Source organism: Egretta garzetta, unplaced genomic scaffold (assembly GCF_000687185.1).
Source record: "Egretta garzetta isolate BGI_Z169 unplaced genomic scaffold, ASM68718v1 scaffold33, whole genome shotgun sequence".
Lineage (NCBI taxonomy): Eukaryota > Metazoa > Chordata > Aves > Pelecaniformes > Ardeidae > Egretta > Egretta garzetta.
The window spans coordinates 1,191,827-1,209,786 of record NW_009259250.1 but is presented as its reverse complement, the minus strand read 5'-3'; the positions used below and the strand labels follow the sequence as shown (position 1 = coordinate 1,209,786).

The 17,960-nt window shown below is 45.7% G+C and overlaps 1 protein-coding gene across 1 annotated transcript in view; it reads right to left on the bottom strand.

The window, feature by feature from the left end:
- Positions 1-5,015: 5,015 nt before the first annotated feature.
- The window catches only part of SLC2A13 (solute carrier family 2 member 13), a 157,646-nt gene continuing 144,701 nt past the window's right edge, over positions 5,016-17,960 (bottom strand). The window contains exons 9-12 of the mRNA XM_035891687.1: positions 12,580-12,701; positions 12,298-12,450; positions 11,022-11,150; positions 5,016-8,371 (exon numbers count right to left, since the gene is read on the bottom strand). Of these exons, the coding sequence (XP_035747580.1) occupies positions 8,352-8,371; positions 11,022-11,150; positions 12,298-12,450; positions 12,580-12,701 (424 nt within the window). The 3' untranslated portion in view covers positions 5,016-8,351. The remainder of the gene's footprint in view (positions 8,372-11,021; positions 11,151-12,297; positions 12,451-12,579; positions 12,702-17,960) is intronic.

Here is a 17,960-nt window from a genome sequence, read left to right as displayed (position 1 = left end):
GCGTGTCTCAGCAATATGGTGGCCAGCAGGAGCAGGGCAGTGATTGTCCCCCTGTACTCAGCACTGATGAGGGTACCCCTATAATACTGTGTTCAGTTTTGGGCCCCTCACTACAAGAAAGATGTTGCGTTGCTGGAACAGGTCCAGAGAAGGGCAACAAAGCTGGTGAGGGGTCTGGAGCCCAAGTCTGATGAGGAGCGGCTGAGGGAACTGGGGTTGTTTGGCCTGGAGAAGAGGAGGCTGAGGGGAGACCTTATCACTCTCTACAACTGCTGAACAGGAGGCTGTAGGGAGGTGGGGATTGGTCTCTTCTCCCAGATAACAGGCAATAGGACGAGGGGAAATGGCCTCAAGTTGCACCAGGGCAGGTTTAGATTGGGTATTAGGAACAATTTCTTTACTGAAAGGGTTGTCAAGCACTGGAATGGGCTGCCCAGGGAAGTGGTCGAGTCCCCATCCCTGGAGGTATTTAAAAGATGGGCAGACAAGGTGCTTAGGGACATGGTTTAGTGGTGGGATGGCAGGGTTAGGTTAATGGTTGGACTTAGTGATCTTAAAGGTCTTTTCCAACTTAAACAATTCTATGATTCTGTGATCATTTTTAGCAGCCCATTAGAGTAGAGCCGCAGGGAGACCAGCACCAGCCACAGCTTAGCTCCAATGCTGTGTGGTGCAGCCACGTCCCCCTCTGCCACCCCTGCCACTTTGGGGATGGAGACATCGTCTGGTGCTTGCAGGGCGGCACATTCGGTGGCTGCCGACCCCCCCCCCCCCCCCCACTGCAGCGGTGCTACGTGACACCGGGGATCAGTGGGCTTCAGGGGACAACCTGAACGCAGGGTTTGGTGACAGCTGGCCGAGGACGCGGGGGCTCACCAGCCTCAACGGTGGAGACGGCTTTGAGAAAGGCTGACAAGGAAAAGCTGCGGGGGCGGGAAGGCCGTAAGTGCCACAGCACTGTCCCAGGGGACCGGAGGCGCGTGTGAGACAGGTCTGGTCCCAGAATCGTAGTGCAAACCCCAGTATGATTTTGGAGAACAGGACTAAACCAAGCTGCACTGCGGCTGCCGGGTCAGCACCCATGCTTCAAGCTTTGCCTGGTGGAGTCTGAACCAACCCAGTCCACGCCCCTCACTGGGATTTCTGGGCGTGCCAGGAGCCCGTGTCACACTGCCGGGGGCCTGCTGTCCCCTCTTATGCTCCAGGAGCTTCACCATGCCCCTCCCTCGGGGCACCCATGGCCACTGCAGCAGCTGGGGAAGGGCTTTGCATGGGGCCCCAGGTGGGGACTTCTTCCTCAGGAGACTGGAGGACTCTCTCATCAGGAGTCTGGGGGCGATGATGAACTATGCCGGTAACGCAAAATCAGGGAGATGAGGAGGAGCAACACTGACAGAGGCCGCAAGCAAATGATCAGCAATCAGGTCCATTTGAACAAAATGCACCCAGATGTCCTCAAGCGTGCGGGTGCCCTGTTGAGCAGGAGAAGGGCAGGACATGCTGGCAGGGCAGGGCTTGGCCTGGAGCGCGGTGCCGAGGGCTCGCCCTGCGCCTGCACCTTGCCACCACGCACGAAGGGGCAAATGCAGCCAGGGACGGAGAGCCGGGCATGGGGACTGGGGGCAATTCTCTCACTATGTGTTGGCTTGATAGATTAAGCAGTGAACAAACTGCAGCGCGGTACCCAAGGAATGTAAAAAAAGTAATAATAATTGAAGAACAAGCCTATGAATATCTGAGATCCTGGGGAAAATAAAAAACACCTTTTAGAGAGAGATTTAGACCATTCAATCCGTTTATCAACAGACCAGTTACTGCTCAGCGGCGGCACCGCGGGGAGCCAATACAGGCACTGGGGGGCTCCAATGCGGTTGATCTACCAGGGGGTGACAGTGCCCAGTGCCCGTCCTCCTGCCCTCAGAGGGGAAGGAGGGGCACAGCGAACAAGCATCACTGGGTCGCAGGTTGAGACATCCCAGCTCTCTTCCCACTTAGTGCCCAACCAGCACAGAGGGACTGGCTCTGGAATGCGACACCGCATCCCGGCTTGCTCGGGTGCTGTGATCCATGTTGAGATGCTCGTGCAGAAGCTGCTGCATCCTCAGCCCAGCACCCATCTTCCGTCCTTGATTCCCTCCACCCAGGACAGTTTGACAGTGTCCCCTGCCATCAGGCGGTGGTGTAGCAGAGGCACCGTGTCCCCACACCCTCACCTCACTAACCGACCCCCAGTCCTTATGCCCTGCTTCCCTCCTCCAGCCCCTGCTAGGGATTTGCTCCTTGCTTTTTCTGCCCGGGTTTCCTCGGCAACCTGATCCAATCTCAGTTTCAGGTATCATCTCCGTGACAGAGTTTAGCTAATCCGGCCCCCTCTGCCCTCAAACTGCTCATTCACCTCCAACCACCTCCCTGAAACCCTCACTGATCCTTCAGGCATGGACCTTCCCCACCTCTCCATCCCCCTTTCACCGCCTTTGATGAAATTTAAGCAAGAGCATCGACTCTCTTGCCAACGGGGATGGGCACGTGGTTCACTGCTTTGCTGAAGGGAAAGCCTTAATTTTTCCTTCTCACATCTGAGCCCCACCAAGGGCTGTGCTCCCCGGCACCAGTGCATTGCAGCCGCTGCTGTCCTTACACCGTGCGCAACTCCTGCATCCTCGTGGGGATTTGTTTACTCAAGACGATCTTTTTCCGAAGAATGACCCACAGACTAGAGCTTGCCTGGAGGTTTTTCATCTCCCTGGCCCTTTTTCTTGTTACAATAAAATGCACCTAAGCCAATCCCTGCACGGTGATGGTCTTAACATCTTCCAGGTCATTGTGGGTGCACGCTCCTCTTCCTTCCTTCATACAATACACATCTTACTGCTCCGTATGAGACACCCTGCTTTTCTTTTCAGCATTATGGATTCTTCTAGCGCTCTCATGGGCTATGACGGTACCAAACACGAGGGTGCGCTAGCTAAGGCAGAGGTCTCACTCATGTGAAAAACAGATGGATACTTGTATCCTCCTGAAACCCAGACCCAAAGATCTCCTATAAAACCAACTAACCAACCAAAAGCCCCGTCTCCAGAGGTCTCAGAGGGGATTTGTTGCCTTTTTGTCTATCAAAATCAAGATGCAGAAAACACCCCCAGTAGCTCTGCAGTTAACTCTCAAAAAGCCAAAGCTTTCCAAATTTCAGCTGCGTGCAGAGCTTCCCTATTTGCGCGCACGCCCAGGTACTGGGTAGGCAAGCGATGTTAAACGAGTGAGTGAAAACCTGCCCTGGAGACCAGCTAAGGGACAGCCCCAGGACGAGACTGCTGCAACTGCTTAGGGCAGATGCACGTGACGGTTCCCACCTGTCTTTCAGCTGGCTGCTTGATGGTTGAATCCTTCTCTGTCAGGACAAGGACTGAGAGGCCATTTGGTTTGGGTCAAGTGAACGTGCTGGAAGTAAAACTGCAGCAGCCGAAGAGCCCGGGTCCGTTTGTGCAGGGAGCTCTGCGCGGGCAGGGCGGCTGGCGGGACGCCAGCCTGGGGGATGACCACCCATAGGTCCCTTCAACCAGCTCTACGCAACTCAGTGGGGGACTGCCGAGATAAGAAGAAAGGGCCTTTTTTTTTTTTTTTTAAGCTTACCTTCAACTTCTCCACATACTTCCTACAAATGGTAGCAGCCCTTAAAGCAAGCACTTCAGGCTGTGCACAAAGCAAAGGCCGCGCAGGACTGTAAGGGTGACTTCGGTTCGGATGCAGCACCACCCAGCCGGGACCCCTGGGGGGTCTGATCCTGAAAAAGCTCCCAAAGATTTGGGAGCAAGTACTGCTACTGCCTGCAGTTCAGTTCTGCAGGTGGCAGAATCTGTTCAGCAGAAATCAATCCATCAATAGCTGCTTTGTGATACTAGCTGGAGCAGAGGGGAATGGGAGAAGGGAAAAAAACGGAGCGTTTGACAGCGGAGCCAACAGCTTTCCATTATCCTACAAAGCCACCGCGTGGTTTTGGTGACAAGTAATCTGAACTGCAGCCGCTCATCACCTTTGTAAGCGCTATCAGCCAGAAACCTAAAACATGACCTGTCAGTGCAAGACGATCAGCTTCCTCTCTCCCCTCCCGGAGATAAGCTCTGCCAGAGGCACAGGTTTGCCGAACAGACTCCCGCTGCCAGCATCTCCCCGTCAGCCGTACTGCCGCCGGCTGTGATCCCTCTGCAACCTGGACCAACAGGCTACAGCTCTGTCAGAGGCAACTCTGGATCTTGCAAGGGTTGGATCGTGGCACCTGCGGTAGGAGGAGATCACAGAGCAATTCCCACTGGGTCTAGCGGGTGCAGTTCCCCTGCTGCACGGGGGAGCACAGCCAGGGCAGCCCCCAGCACGGCACGGCCCCGGCCCCGCTGCTCTTTGTTAATCATCAAACTGGTTTAAGCAATTTTCTTAATAAAACACAGAGTTAGGACATTTCCCCATTAGAAAACAGAAACTTCTGCCCTTTCCCCAGTCTATAATCAAGCCTGAAGGTATAAATTGGTGTCAGAAAACTGGCCCGTGCTTGGGCAGGGGACATTGCAAACCCATGGGGGGACACCAGGACAGCTGGCAGCTCTGCATAGCTGCATTCAGCTCTTCAAACAGATCCCCCAGGAAGGAAGGGGCACTTGTCCAGTGTGCCACCACCACAGAAACGCTCTCTGGTTTGAAACATATCGTATTAAGACCACATTCAAAGTTATTCTTACCTTTCACTTATTCCAGGCAAGTCCAGGGGCTACTTCAGCTCATTTTGCCGAGCAATGTGATTCTGCAACTCTAAAAGGTGACCCGAACACCCGAACAAAGGAAACCTTGAGAAAGATTCTGTAATTAAGTATCTCGCCTTTTATTTTGTTCATTTACACTTCTGGCACCGACAATTCTTTGTAGATATTTATTTTTATGTAACTTCATTAAAGCAATCAGAACAGAAGTCAATTAAATAATTTTACATCACTTAAGTTTCCGAAAATGTACAACACTTTCATACATTATAGGCTTGACTGGTTGCAAAAGGAAGTGGCGCGTTTGACATGGTTAAGAAATGACTTGGACGACCCGACAAGTAGTTTTGCCAAAATCCGTTTTGTACCAAATACCTAACAGGCCCCCAGGGATTACTGTGTGCCTGATGGCGTCATGCGCATGTTGTCATTCAACACGGAAGTATTACTATCAATTTGGTCTCCAATAACGTCCCCAATACTCTACATAGACTTTGTCACAGAAAGATCCGGTTAAGGGTTTTGTAGGGGTGTGAGATTCACGATGGAAAGCAGAGACGTGACTTGTGCCACTTCCCAGCCGTGCCCTGGACCAGCAGGACACCGAGCGCATGGAGAACATCAAGCATATGAATAATCCTACCAATTTCATGGGGACTAATTGAAGACTTAAAATCAAACGGATGGCAGGCGTGCGCTAGGCAGGGCCTGCGGTGGACCACAGCACCCCAGCACCACGAAACCACTTCCCTTCACACCTGCAGAGGATCCATGAAGTTTCTCCTGCAGAAGTCACGATGACGGCCATAGATTCAGTCCTCTCCAAAGTCTGTGCAATGTTTAAGGCAGCAAGAGAAACTTGCCTTTATTTTAACACTCCAGAAACTGATGTTTCCTTTAGAAACAGGTGGGCATTATCCATAACTAATCAGTGCACCCCTTATTTATATAAATGCAAGGAACCAAATGTTGACAAACTGTTACCTCAACAGGACTGAGGAGTGCAACTGAAACAGAGTCGAAGCTTTATAATTACACGTGCCAGATCATTCACATGTAACACACTGTCTAGGGACAACGTGAAAAAGCGGGGATTTAGATAAACTCTGTATTCTTGAGGCCTGATGCTGGTCAAACTTCCCCTGGCTTGAGCGAGCTCTACTGAAGCCGACGAGTGAGCACCTCCGACGAGAGGCGTGAGTAAGATTAAAAACATGCCGCTGGTTCACACTAACAGGTCATTGTGGCTAAAGGATATTCTCATATACAGAACTCTGGAACACCATTAACACCCAGTTACAAAACACTACAGTGATGGTTATTGGCACATAAAAAACTCCTCCTCTATATGAAAACATACACAAAATAGATAAGAACTGCCATTTTTTTTTTTCAGACCTTTAAAATCTATATAGTTGCCTTTAAGGAGTTTTAACCCCCAGTATCACAAACAACAATATTTCTGTAACAATGTTCACCTAGATTTTACTGTGCTGACATTGGTAACACTGCCACAACCTAGACCACTTTGTGGATTATGCTTAACTGTACTGTACACAAGGCGATGAAGATCGATAGAAAACCACTAAGATTTCTGCACAAAAATGTGACTTGTTAAAATCCAGAGAACGATTGAGTCACTTATAGGCAGCAGCTACATGTAAGCTGTAAATGTTACCCGCAATAAAAACACATTTTGCCATAAAGCACATATTGTGGCATTATCTGCTTCTGGCCTGGTACACAAAGCTCAATTTTCTTCCCAATGCAGAGGAATGGGGTTTGGTTAGCTTGACTCTCTCGGAAAAAAGAGCACAAATATCTCACTCCTTAAAGTGCTTTGCAGAACTGTCTCTTCTGCCTTGATTTCTACCCAGAGATATCTCTATGCTGTGAAGACTCTGCCTCCTTCTCACACAGTGAGGTTCAGCTAACAAAGCCTCTTATGCAAGTACAAGTAAAACTTCAAGACCACGTTAGAAGAGCGTTGACGTTAAGAAGCAGAAAATTGGGTGTAAAGCTGAGAAGTACGGGGTCTCTCTTTTATTAGCCCGCTGTGCGCTTGTGGGACTGCACCCAACACCCTCATGGCTGAAGGGAAGACCCTTGCTCAGGGCCTGTAGCAGCCCCTGAAACTCAAAACTTCTCCCCAGTGCTTGACCCGAGGGGCTAAGAAGGGCAAAAGAGATCTCCCCAAGGAAAGTAGTATGAGCTTTGCAAGCTCCGTTGCCATGTTCTCACCTCCACGTGGGCACAGGAGAGGAGCACTTTTGTGCTTCTCCCCCCTCAGTCTGCCAGCCCTGTTCCCATCCAAGCACAGTCCCTTGGCCCCACCATCTTTCTCCCACACGGGAGAGAAGTCGGAGACTGCTCCTGTTGGCTATGACACCCATCTCTACGGAAACGTGACTTCATGGGGCTTTTGATGCATCGTCCCAAAATTTCTGAGAGGGCTGTCACTGCAACTCAGAAGGTAGCAAGGTCTATGAGAGCGCTCTGTCTAAGGTGCACACGTAGCAACACAACTTCAGCCCTCAAACGAGTCCTGGGGCCTTGCTTCGTTTCTATGTCTGTTTTCAAACCAGGTTTGCTTCCCTTGTTAAAAACTGATTTTGATCAACAAAGCGACAAGGGGAAGAAACAAGTGGCAAATTATCTCAACCCCCCAACTCTTCAGATTTGCAACTTGGTGAACAAACTACTGTATGTGAATAAAATTTAAAAATATTAAAAATGCATCAGAACTTGTTTCTTTTATACTGACTCCTAAACCAAAACAGGTAGAGTCGGTAGATTAATCAGAATTAAAATATCTCAAATTTTTGTGTATAATCAAGAAGTGATTCATGCCCCACTCCACCAGCAGCATCACTCTAGCATTCCTGATGCGCAGAATACCTGAATTGAGAGTGCAGTCCTTGTGAAGAAACAATTTCACATCTTCTGCAGAAAGCTTTCAATAAAACGATATTGTGCTTAGACATACTATTCATGTTACTTCATAAATTAAAATCCTGTCATAAGTAATTATTCAGCTACAGTTTATTTTTATTCTTTTATCTGGAATGTTACTAAGTCTACCTTTAGCAAAAATCTCTTAAAACTTAAAATATGCACAAATATAAAAAATCTTTGCAAAATAGAAACTTTTTATTTAATTTTCTTCATACATTATAAATTTTCACAGATTCTAAAAATAAAACCCTAATTGTGTAAGATTAATTTCAAGTATTTGATCCCATTTTATTACACATGATGCTTGGTACTAGGTTCAGTGTTTCTAAGGTATGGAATGTTATCTTGGTGTAAAGCAACCCTAAAAGGAAGACTTAAACCCAACTCTCTGCGGGCAGGGAAGGGGGAGTGACAATAAAGAAGCTGAAATATTTTGCACCCTCTTAGCCAGTAGCAATGATGAACAAAATGGATGAGTTTCAATCGTTCTGCCTCAAGAAAAAGCGCGCGGGATGCAAACCTTCAGAAAGCTGCTTTCGGTAAGATCGAACCTGTGTGAGAAAATGAGCCCAGCGCAGTACGCAGCTGAGCTCCACTTCTGAGGACATCCGTGAAACAAGGCTGGCAGAGAGGGATGCTCTGCTGCTGCTAAAAAGCCCCAGCGCTGCCTGCAAAACAAGAGAGGCTGGGCTTGTGACAGCGATCTTTCCGGTGGCCTTGCTTTGGTTACGCCCAATAAACGCAGCCGTCTCCTCTACCTGCGGACACAAGGGTGACGTGGCGCGGGGCCAGCACTGACACCGTGCCGCCGTGGTGACGCCCTCCTTGGCTGACACCCCGCTCCAGCACAACACGTCGAGCAAGGGGACGTTCACAGATGTGACGGTGAGCATGGGCTCATGCTTTTGAGGGGATCAGAACTGTAAGTCCCTTCTCAAAAGCCGGTAAATACCCACTTAACCCTATCGACCACGTGAACACAGGTTGGGCGTTACACACCTACCCACACGCTGTTCTGGGTAACGAAACTGTTCCAAATAAGGGTCTTCAAACACACACTTTTTGGTTTCAGGAAGAAATCAATTTGCCGTTAAAACTATTTTGTTGTTGTCTGTGCCAGGTACCTTTTCTCATTTCAGGTACTGCACCTTCGGTGAAGGTCTCAAAGAGGTGTCAGCCTAACGGAGACATCCTGCGGCGGGTGCATTTGTAGATAGGTCTGGAGACCCGAGCATTGTCAACAGCTGGTGCTTTCAAGCTTAAAAATATTGTGCGCTTAACGGGGAGGCAAGACGGAAGGCCTGAGAATCCAGCCCTCTCACCACACAAGCTGATACTCAAGGTTGGGCCACTCTTCACAATGATTCGTCTGAAATTCCCTCTATCCGCTATGCTTTTCCCTTTTAGTCCCACCTAAGCCACAGAAGGATGCTTTAAAATGTTTTCTTTCCAAAAATATTTCTTTGATTAATGAAGTAAAAAAGAAAATAACGCAAAATACACCCAATTGCTGAAGGTCAGCAATTGGAGAGTAATAACTCCCCCCACAGAAGATCAGATAACATAAGGGTAGATTTCTTCACAACAAAACCCCACATTATCCAATAAAAATAATTTAGTAACAAATGTCCAGTCTCAGTTTTGATAGTAATCCTAGATTCAAAATATTTTTCAACCCAAGAAAACCCACAAAGCAAATCTATAAAAGCTAATGAACCCAACAACTTCTTTAATCTTTACACAATGAAAAATAAATGTATTTTTACCAAATAAATGGGGGGCAGCCCCCAGGCAGAGGAGGCTTTCCACATTCTTTCATGAAGCAAACATTTCAAAGATAAGAATTTGAGTTGTTGATGCTTTCAAACTCGTATCTCTGAGGATTTAAAGCAGTGAGGACAGGGCAAGGAAAAAAAAACCCAAACACCATAATATTTTAATGTAGCTGCATAAAATTCTATTTGCCAAGGCGAGCAATCATGGCAGGTGAATAAAATGCCATTCATATTTTCATTACCAGGCTAAAGGCAGCCAAGCTGATTTTTGTGCCTGACATTTTCTTGACAATTTTGCAATGCTTCGGTAAGGCAATTAATATGAGATGCAGGCTTCTGCCCATTGCTAATATTTCTCTTTAGATCCAGCAAGACACTGGTTGGCTAAGGGCGTTTGAAGGAAAAATGTGCTGGGATTCATTTACTCTGCACACACGAAGTTAAACTGAAGGCAGCGTGATTATTCACAAGCAGCAGGCGCGGGAGGGATGACCACCACGCAGTTAGCAGCACAAAACCTCTCCCCTCCTTCTCTTTCTTCCAGCTAACAGCATTTTCTGTTCAAAAGTAGGCACAAACCCAAATGTTCAAATGCAAAAAAGGCAAAAAAAATAATTTTTTTTTCCAACTAACTGAAGCCTGTACTTGTATCTTGCAATACAGCCTGGTTCCTTTGCACGCGTGGCCACATACCTGGTTGTGTGCTCCTGCTGTCGGGAAGTTAACTTTGGCAGTTCCTCTCACAAACACCAGCTCCCCACCGTAGTGCTCAAGTACTCAAGAGCAGCAGTGGCTTAGATAACCCGGTGCAACACAGACGCACGCCACCCTCGCGAGCATGGCTCTCTGCTCGTTATCTCACATCAGTAAAAACGGAAATGGTCTTAGGGCAAATTTGGGAAATGCTCCCTCCAATAGGTATAGCAGATATTTGTATTTTCCTAATCAGTTAAACCTTTTAAATGGCTACTGCTACAGCAGCTTATGCATTCGTCATTCGTTGTGCTGCACAGCAGAGCTATTTGCTAGGCTGCCACGGGATGGGGATCTGACAGATGTCAGCTGCTTTCCGATTAGCTACTCTAGTATTTCATCTTTTGTCAGCACTGAAGATAAGGACAACCACCGGCCATCCAGGACCGCCTTCTGCATTCACCTGGTACAGTGCACCCTACTATAAACCTCGGGATGGTGCAGCGTCGTGCGCACTTGGTGAATTCACCTAATCGTGGAATTCAATCTCTTTTGGGAGCCATTGCTTTTAGTTATCAAGAAAACACTAGCATATTGAATTTCCTCCCCAGTGGAGCATTTTTGAACGTGAAGGCATTTTTAACTAGACAGTAGAAAGGAGAACCAGACCAGAAGCAGGGCAGTGAGGTCATCAGAGAGCTGCTTTTCCCCCAGAAGGCTTTTAAATGATTAAATACATCAGCAGCTGAAAATTATTCCACATCAGAAGCATCATTGTCAGAAAGATGGTAATTACTGCCCTTCACCCGAATATACTCGATATACCTCCCTTCATCAGAATCTGACATACCACATGTACACAGCCTGTTTTCAAACAGAGATTCAATTTCCTCTAGTTTTTTCCCTTTAGTCTCGGGAAGGCAGCCGTAGATGAAAACCAGTCCCAGGCCAGCAAACCCCGCGTAGAGGAAGAAGGCTCCTGCAATGTAAAACAACACACACAGTTGGTTACAGAAGTTCCCGTCCCTTCTCTGCTCCGGAGCAGAGGGAGCAGCAGAAGCAGCAGGCTGCAGACATCAAAGGAGCGCGTAAAAGCAATGGTTGGAGCGGCACCGTTAAAATAACGAGCTGCGGGGCTGTGGGTGTAGGAGAAGGCAGCTTTATTGCATCACTCCACAATGGAGTAAATTAACAAAAGCAATTTCATTTCCCACAGAAGATAATACACATCTTTTCTGGACAAGTCATTCTGCTGTTAAAATAAACAGCAGTTAAACAGTTGCACACCCAATAAAAAAGCAGATACGAAAGGCAAGAACTTTCTTAGTTTATCTTGACAGCAAAGGACACACTAAGACAACCCCTCAGAATAAGAAACATTGGCAAAAAAGAAATAGGATTAAAATAATGCTTGTGACTCTTACACCTAATTATTATTTGAAAGTCTTCTGCAGAGACAATTAGCAGTGAGAAAGAGCTCGTTCCCCCTCCGCCACCCACCTTACCTAGCGGGTCAGAGAAGGTACCAAAGGACCAACACACATTTACCTGCCACGTGGTTCTAGACTGATGGCTCAAAGGAATGACGAGCAGAGCTGAAAGGCTCTGTACTAGTAATGATAGGAAGGTCACAACTCCCTAGCAGCTTAATGCAATTTAGATGACTTGCACTGGAGCAGCTGAACAGTAATCTGACAACCTCTCTGCGGGCTCCAGCAGGCAGGACTTGATAATCAACAGCTGGGAGTGGGGCAGCAGCATCTTACACAGCTATTTCTGCAAGGACCATCTGATATCGGCCTTGGATGCCAACATAAACTGGAAAATTGCAGACACTGTCTCCTTAAGTGAGAATCAGCATAAGTCAAAAGTGGGGTTTTTCCCAGCTTCCCTGTTTTAATCAACTGTCTAGGTTCTCGGTTAAGGACAGAAAGAAATGTTTCTTATGAAAGCCGGACCATATTCTGTGACCCAGGCAGGTCGTATCAGGTCTCGACCATGGTGGGTTGGGAACACTGCATTCACAGTTGACGTTTCATAGCAAAACCAACTGAGTGACCCAGAATCAGCAGAAAATCTATGCGCCAATGGTAGCACTGCCCACACGGACACACGCTGTTTCTTACCATAGTACGTCAGATATTCAGCCGTATGCAGAAAGGTCAGCGACACGAGCACGTTGAAAACCCAGTTGACTCCAGAGGAACATGCGTTTCCTGTACTTCTAGCCCAAAGTGGGTAAATTTCAGAATTGATGGTCCAGGGCATAGGACCCATCCCTACAAATTAGGAAAAAAGATCAATCTCAGTTTAATGGCTGGACTCAAGAGTATAACATGTAGCCTCACTAAACGACATTTTACCTTTACAATTTTTTAACTTATATATATAAACAAACATTTTCTTACCAGGTGCAAAGAAAACCAAGTATAAAATAAGGCCCAGAAGTGCTGTCCAAGAGTATGGAGTGGGGCAGAAATTGTATGCCCAGAACAAATCTTCCTTTTTGAATACTGTTTCATTTGAACACCTGAAAAATAACAATAAAACTTAGTATTAAAGAATTTTCAGGGAAATGGGTGACATCTCAATATAAACATGGCGCAAAATGTCTTATGAAAAGCTGACAAATGTAAAATTAAGATGAAAAAGCTCCATCCCTATTAATTTATCAAGATCTTTGAGCCAAGTCCTACATTCAGAAATGTGCTTTTTCCCAAGCCTGGTCTTAGGAAGAGTAACCAGCAGAGCAACAAGCTGCTGGTGTCTTAGGCTGATGGGCGCTCCAGTGGCCAGGCAGCGGCTGAGGCCATGAGCCTGTTTGTATCCAGGCACGAGGGATGTGTCTTTGAGAGAGATGTTCAGATGGCCTGTTTTCTGTGTGCTTTTCACCTCAAGACTGAAAATTAATCTGTATGTGCTGGAGGAGATGGGCTTTCTGGGGGAGCTCAGTAAAGCAGGAGTTGTGGTTTAACCCCAGATGGCAACTAGGCACCACCCAGCCCCTCACTCACCTCCTCCTGCTGCCACCGTGGGATGGGGGAGAGGACTGGAAGGGCAAAAGTAAGACAACTCATGGATTGAGCTATGTCCCAGGTACAGGACACACAGAAGACTGAAGTGTGCTGGAGAACTGTCCATAGGTTTAAACCAGCCATTCCCTACATGTTAAGCAAATGGTGGTTGAAAGATTAATTACTGAACACCTGGTGATCCCATTGCCACCTCCTGCTCGGCCCCATGTAGCCGCCCGCTCTGCATCTGCACCACTGCGAGATCGCAGGATTGCTCTGTTTCGCACCGTTTTAACAACATCACGTTTGCTTCTTTCGCTACTACTCTAATTTCATTTGCAGGTGTTTGGTAATGAATACAAGCTGATTAGCATTTTAAAACATCTTGACTCTGAGACTGGTTTCTCCATTCTGCCCAGCCAGCTCGGCAGCTCCTCAGAGAGGAGCCTCACGCTTTCTCCCGAACGCTACCGTAAACAAAGACGTACTTGGGTTATTATCTTGCATCCATCTCCATCAGCGCAAACCAACCTGCTGATTCACACAGACACAACCACCGGGAGGTCTGGATGTTTCCTTCCCCTACCATCTTTCCCCAGATGTGTCCTACTTTTGACAGAGTGGAACACAAATGATACAAGGGAAAACCAGATGTCTCCAAAGCCTCTTGTGGCTGAAGCCACTCATCTGTCCTTTGCTGTCTGCCCATAACTGAGAGGGAATTCTGTTGCAAGAAAGCAGATTCAGCGCATTGGAACAGGAAAAATTGCACTCGAGACTAGATTTAACAGAAACCTTGCAGTAATAAACTGTGCTTCGCCCATCCTTCAGTAGTAAACCAGCATGGTACACAGAGTAAAAGCAAAGGTCTCTGAATTTGGTGGCATCTCGTAGTGCTGGGCACACTCAAAAATAACACTCCTTCAAGGCTGGGGATTTGTTCAAGCTCTGTTACTGTGCTAATCCTACTGCTATATACTATTTCTACAAGATCTATTATTTTGCTGAAGAATATATTCATAATTACTGTATAATGCACTATCAAATAAAGTTCTGAATTTTGTCCTGCATGAAGATGATGGAAATTGGATGATTCCTCTACGATGGAAAGCGGACAAGCAGCTTCCCATCACTTCACAAGCTGAAACATGCAGAGGAAAATGCCCTGTAGACTGCTTACAAGTGAAATGATGCAGTCAGGTACCAGTGCAAAGAGTCTGTAAATACCATTATGCCGGGTAATCATCAGATCAGTATAAACAGTGAAGATACACCACATCATTTCCTCTGAAATTACTGCCAAAGTGAAAACTTGATAGTGCTACACTGAAAATCTTTACTGTGAATTTCTTTTGTAATGAATTTTCCACAGATAATTTAAGACTCACATCTGTTCTAATTAGTGAAAACCTGACCTTCCAACAATTGATGCGAACAATTCGACTGACTGGAAATAAATCAGAACAGCAGTAGATGTCTAAATTACGGGCATTATATGCTTGGTTTCATAATCACAGAATCCATCCTTTATGAGGTATGGTTGGTAGTTCAGAAGATCTAAAGCTTTGCTCCCCACCTCCTTAAATTACCTTCACATGGCACGTAAAAGAAGGCAAGAGAAGAAGAGCTGGCGTGGGTGGTCGAAAATGTTATTGCTAACAACTAGAGGATGAAAGAGGATAAGATAATTTCCTTGATAATCAACCTAAATTTTCCTAATACTTGAGCCAATTTGGCCGTAGAATAATTCTCAAGCGCAACACCGAAAGCCACAGGTAGGGAAATGGCTAGAGAGCACCCAGCACAGGCAAGTGAGTGCAGCACAAGGCAGGGACCCAAATTCAATTTTCCATTAATTTTTGCTTTGCTGTACAGTGAGGTCTGTGTAGCCCTAACGATATGGCTTACATGGGAATTAAATGTTTCATTCTGAACAGTTCATATATTTTTAATATGAAAGCTGCTGACTTCTCATTGTCTTTTAAGCCCCTCAGAAGCATCTTAAAAGGATTTAGATCAAAAGTCTTAAAAGGTCAAAATTCAAATCAAATCAGGCTAAGGAAATAAATTACTTCAAAAGAAAATCAGTAATGTGATCATTCATCTCCTTAAAATGCTTGTTAGAACAGGCATATTTCAAAATTACATATTCTGCTCCATGATAAGCTTTAACTTCAGGTGCTGATGGTACAGAAAGATTTTATATCTAATTCACAGTTTCACTAATCCCCAATTTCTTTGTTCGAAGAAGAGTAAAACTACGTTAAGGACTGTTCTTATGCCAGACTTTTGTGTCTGGGTTATCAAGATGACGATAATCTACAATTTACCAACTTAGTCTCTGATGTAACACAAATATATAATAATAAAAAGATATCTTTAAAGGTGATTTAAGTCTCCTGTGTAGAGTGCTGACTTTTATATCATGCCAATCCAACTGAACAATATAAATGTATGCCAAGCTTACTGACTCACCTTTTCACCTGAAGCCTGGTCCTGTAAAGGACAGAGGACCAAACAGATGTAATTCAGAGTAGCTGCTGTTTGGACTGAGAAAGCTTTTTGTGGAAGATGATTGGGAATAACTAAGATTATTTATCCTCAAGCAATTACTCATCCTGTGGAAGAATCTGGACCTTGACATTTGGGTTAGTTTCTACAACTTCAAGCCCTTCTTTTTCTGCTAAAGATATTTAGTTGTTAGAACAGACCCCTAAACTACCTTTACATTACTTAAAGGACAGAATTTTGCAAGGTACCAGATCAACTGTGTAATAATTTAGTGGTAGTCAGACATGTAACTAAGGAGAACTTTGGAAACCGCCTCTATCCTGTCCATCAAGTGACCTCTCTAATCCACCCATATACAGTCAAAACAGTTACATAAGCACAACCCATAGAAACCAGTGAAACCATAACGTACAGTTTCACTATAAACCAGTATATTCTGATGTAAAGCAAAATCTCTGCTCCCTTCAGTGCTTAATTTTTATATATACATATGGTGAGATGCTACCTGAAGTATCGAGCAAAGCACAACTCTTTCCTAAAGGCAAACAGATTAATTTAAACCCAACTAATGTCTGAATCAATACTTGCTAAGCTTCCTCGCAGTTCCCTAGCTACTGGCTGCTTCTGTGCCTCAGAGAAGACGCACTGTGGCTCCACGCCTCTCTGGAGAAGTTTGCATCTACCGCTTTGACTTTGTCGTTTACACAGAGAAATAACTCATCCATTAAACCAGATGTTGCTAAAAATATGCAGATGAAGCTTCTTACACCAGATGATGGCAATTGAAAAAAACTGAAAAGAACAAACAGATGCAGCCTTGAAAAAATGTACCCATAAAATTTCATGGTATTCAGCTAGACATTGCTTAACCTTCATTAAATAAAAATACCAGCAGCGTTTTGGGAGGCTCATTGAAGCCTTTTGCTATAACTGGCAAAGAATTTTTAAAATATTAGCACACACTTCAAAAATTTGGAAAAACAGTTTAGTTCATAGCGAGAGAGCAAATTGCACCTCAGCAGATTGCCGATGCATTTGCAGATGACTGAAAAGCAGTTCTTTATCACGCTGAGGCCCCCTGCCGCCGGCTCTGTCCGTTATACCTATAGAGCTGTGGGTGATATCCTGCACAAAGAACAGAAACCAGGGCGCTTTAATGGGTAACAGCTACAGTAATTGCCGCTGTCCAAAATATTTCAAAAAGTCTTAAACTAAGGAGACAAAGCCAGTTTCTTTCTCTATGCAACGCTTTCTATGCCAAGTAAGTTTAGGAGCAGCTACGAGGGCTAGAACAATACGAACAGGAAAATTATTCTCCTCAAGCTGAATGACTGGCACTTCGTACTCTGCATCTGGGAAACTGAAAGCACATATTTAAAGACAAATTAAAAAAAAACCAAACCCAAAACCCCAAACAACCCAGAAGCTTGCTTGCTTTGCCCATTATAGAGCTAAAGAGTTTAGAGATGCCTTCTTTATTGTGTGCTGTAGAGTAGGAACTGAAATTCTAATAAGGTTTTACGTTTAAATCAGCATTTCTTACTGATCTGCTTGGAGGCAGCACGCAACATATATATAAATAACTGTCAGTTATTCGCACTGAGCATCTTTTCCCTCACTGGCTGTTATCTTCTGATCCCTTTTTTACCTTGTTTCTTACAAAAGAAAGAGAGACTCTACAGACTGCTAAAATCTCCTAAAATCAATCACAAGGAATATTTCACTATAGCTCATACACACTATTAAATTTAAAAATTACTTAATATTTCATTTACCCAAGCAGAAGACCGTACTGAAATACTTATTTCATAGAAATACCTATCTCTAAGACATAACTGCCTTCTGTCATGCTTAGACAGGCGTACTCTTTGCTGGGTAAAATCTGACTGGATGGCCGCGCCCAAAGAGTTGTGGTCAACGGAAATCCAGCTGGCAACTGGTCACAGTGGTGTTCCCAAAGGCCCAGTGTTGGGCCTAGTTATGTTTAATATCCTTATCAACGACCTGGATGAGAGGGGATTGAGTGCACCCTCAGCAAGTTTGCAGATGACACCACATTGGGCTGGAACATTGGTCTGCTTGAGGGTAGGAAGGCTCTAAAGAGGGACTTGGACAGGTTGGATCAATGGGCCGAGGCCAACTGTATGAGGTTCAACAAGGCCAAGTGCTGGGTCCTGCCCTTGGGTCACAACAACCCCATGCAACGCTACAGGCTTGGGGAAGAGTGGCTGGAAAGCTGCCTGGCAGAAAAGGACCGGGGGGGT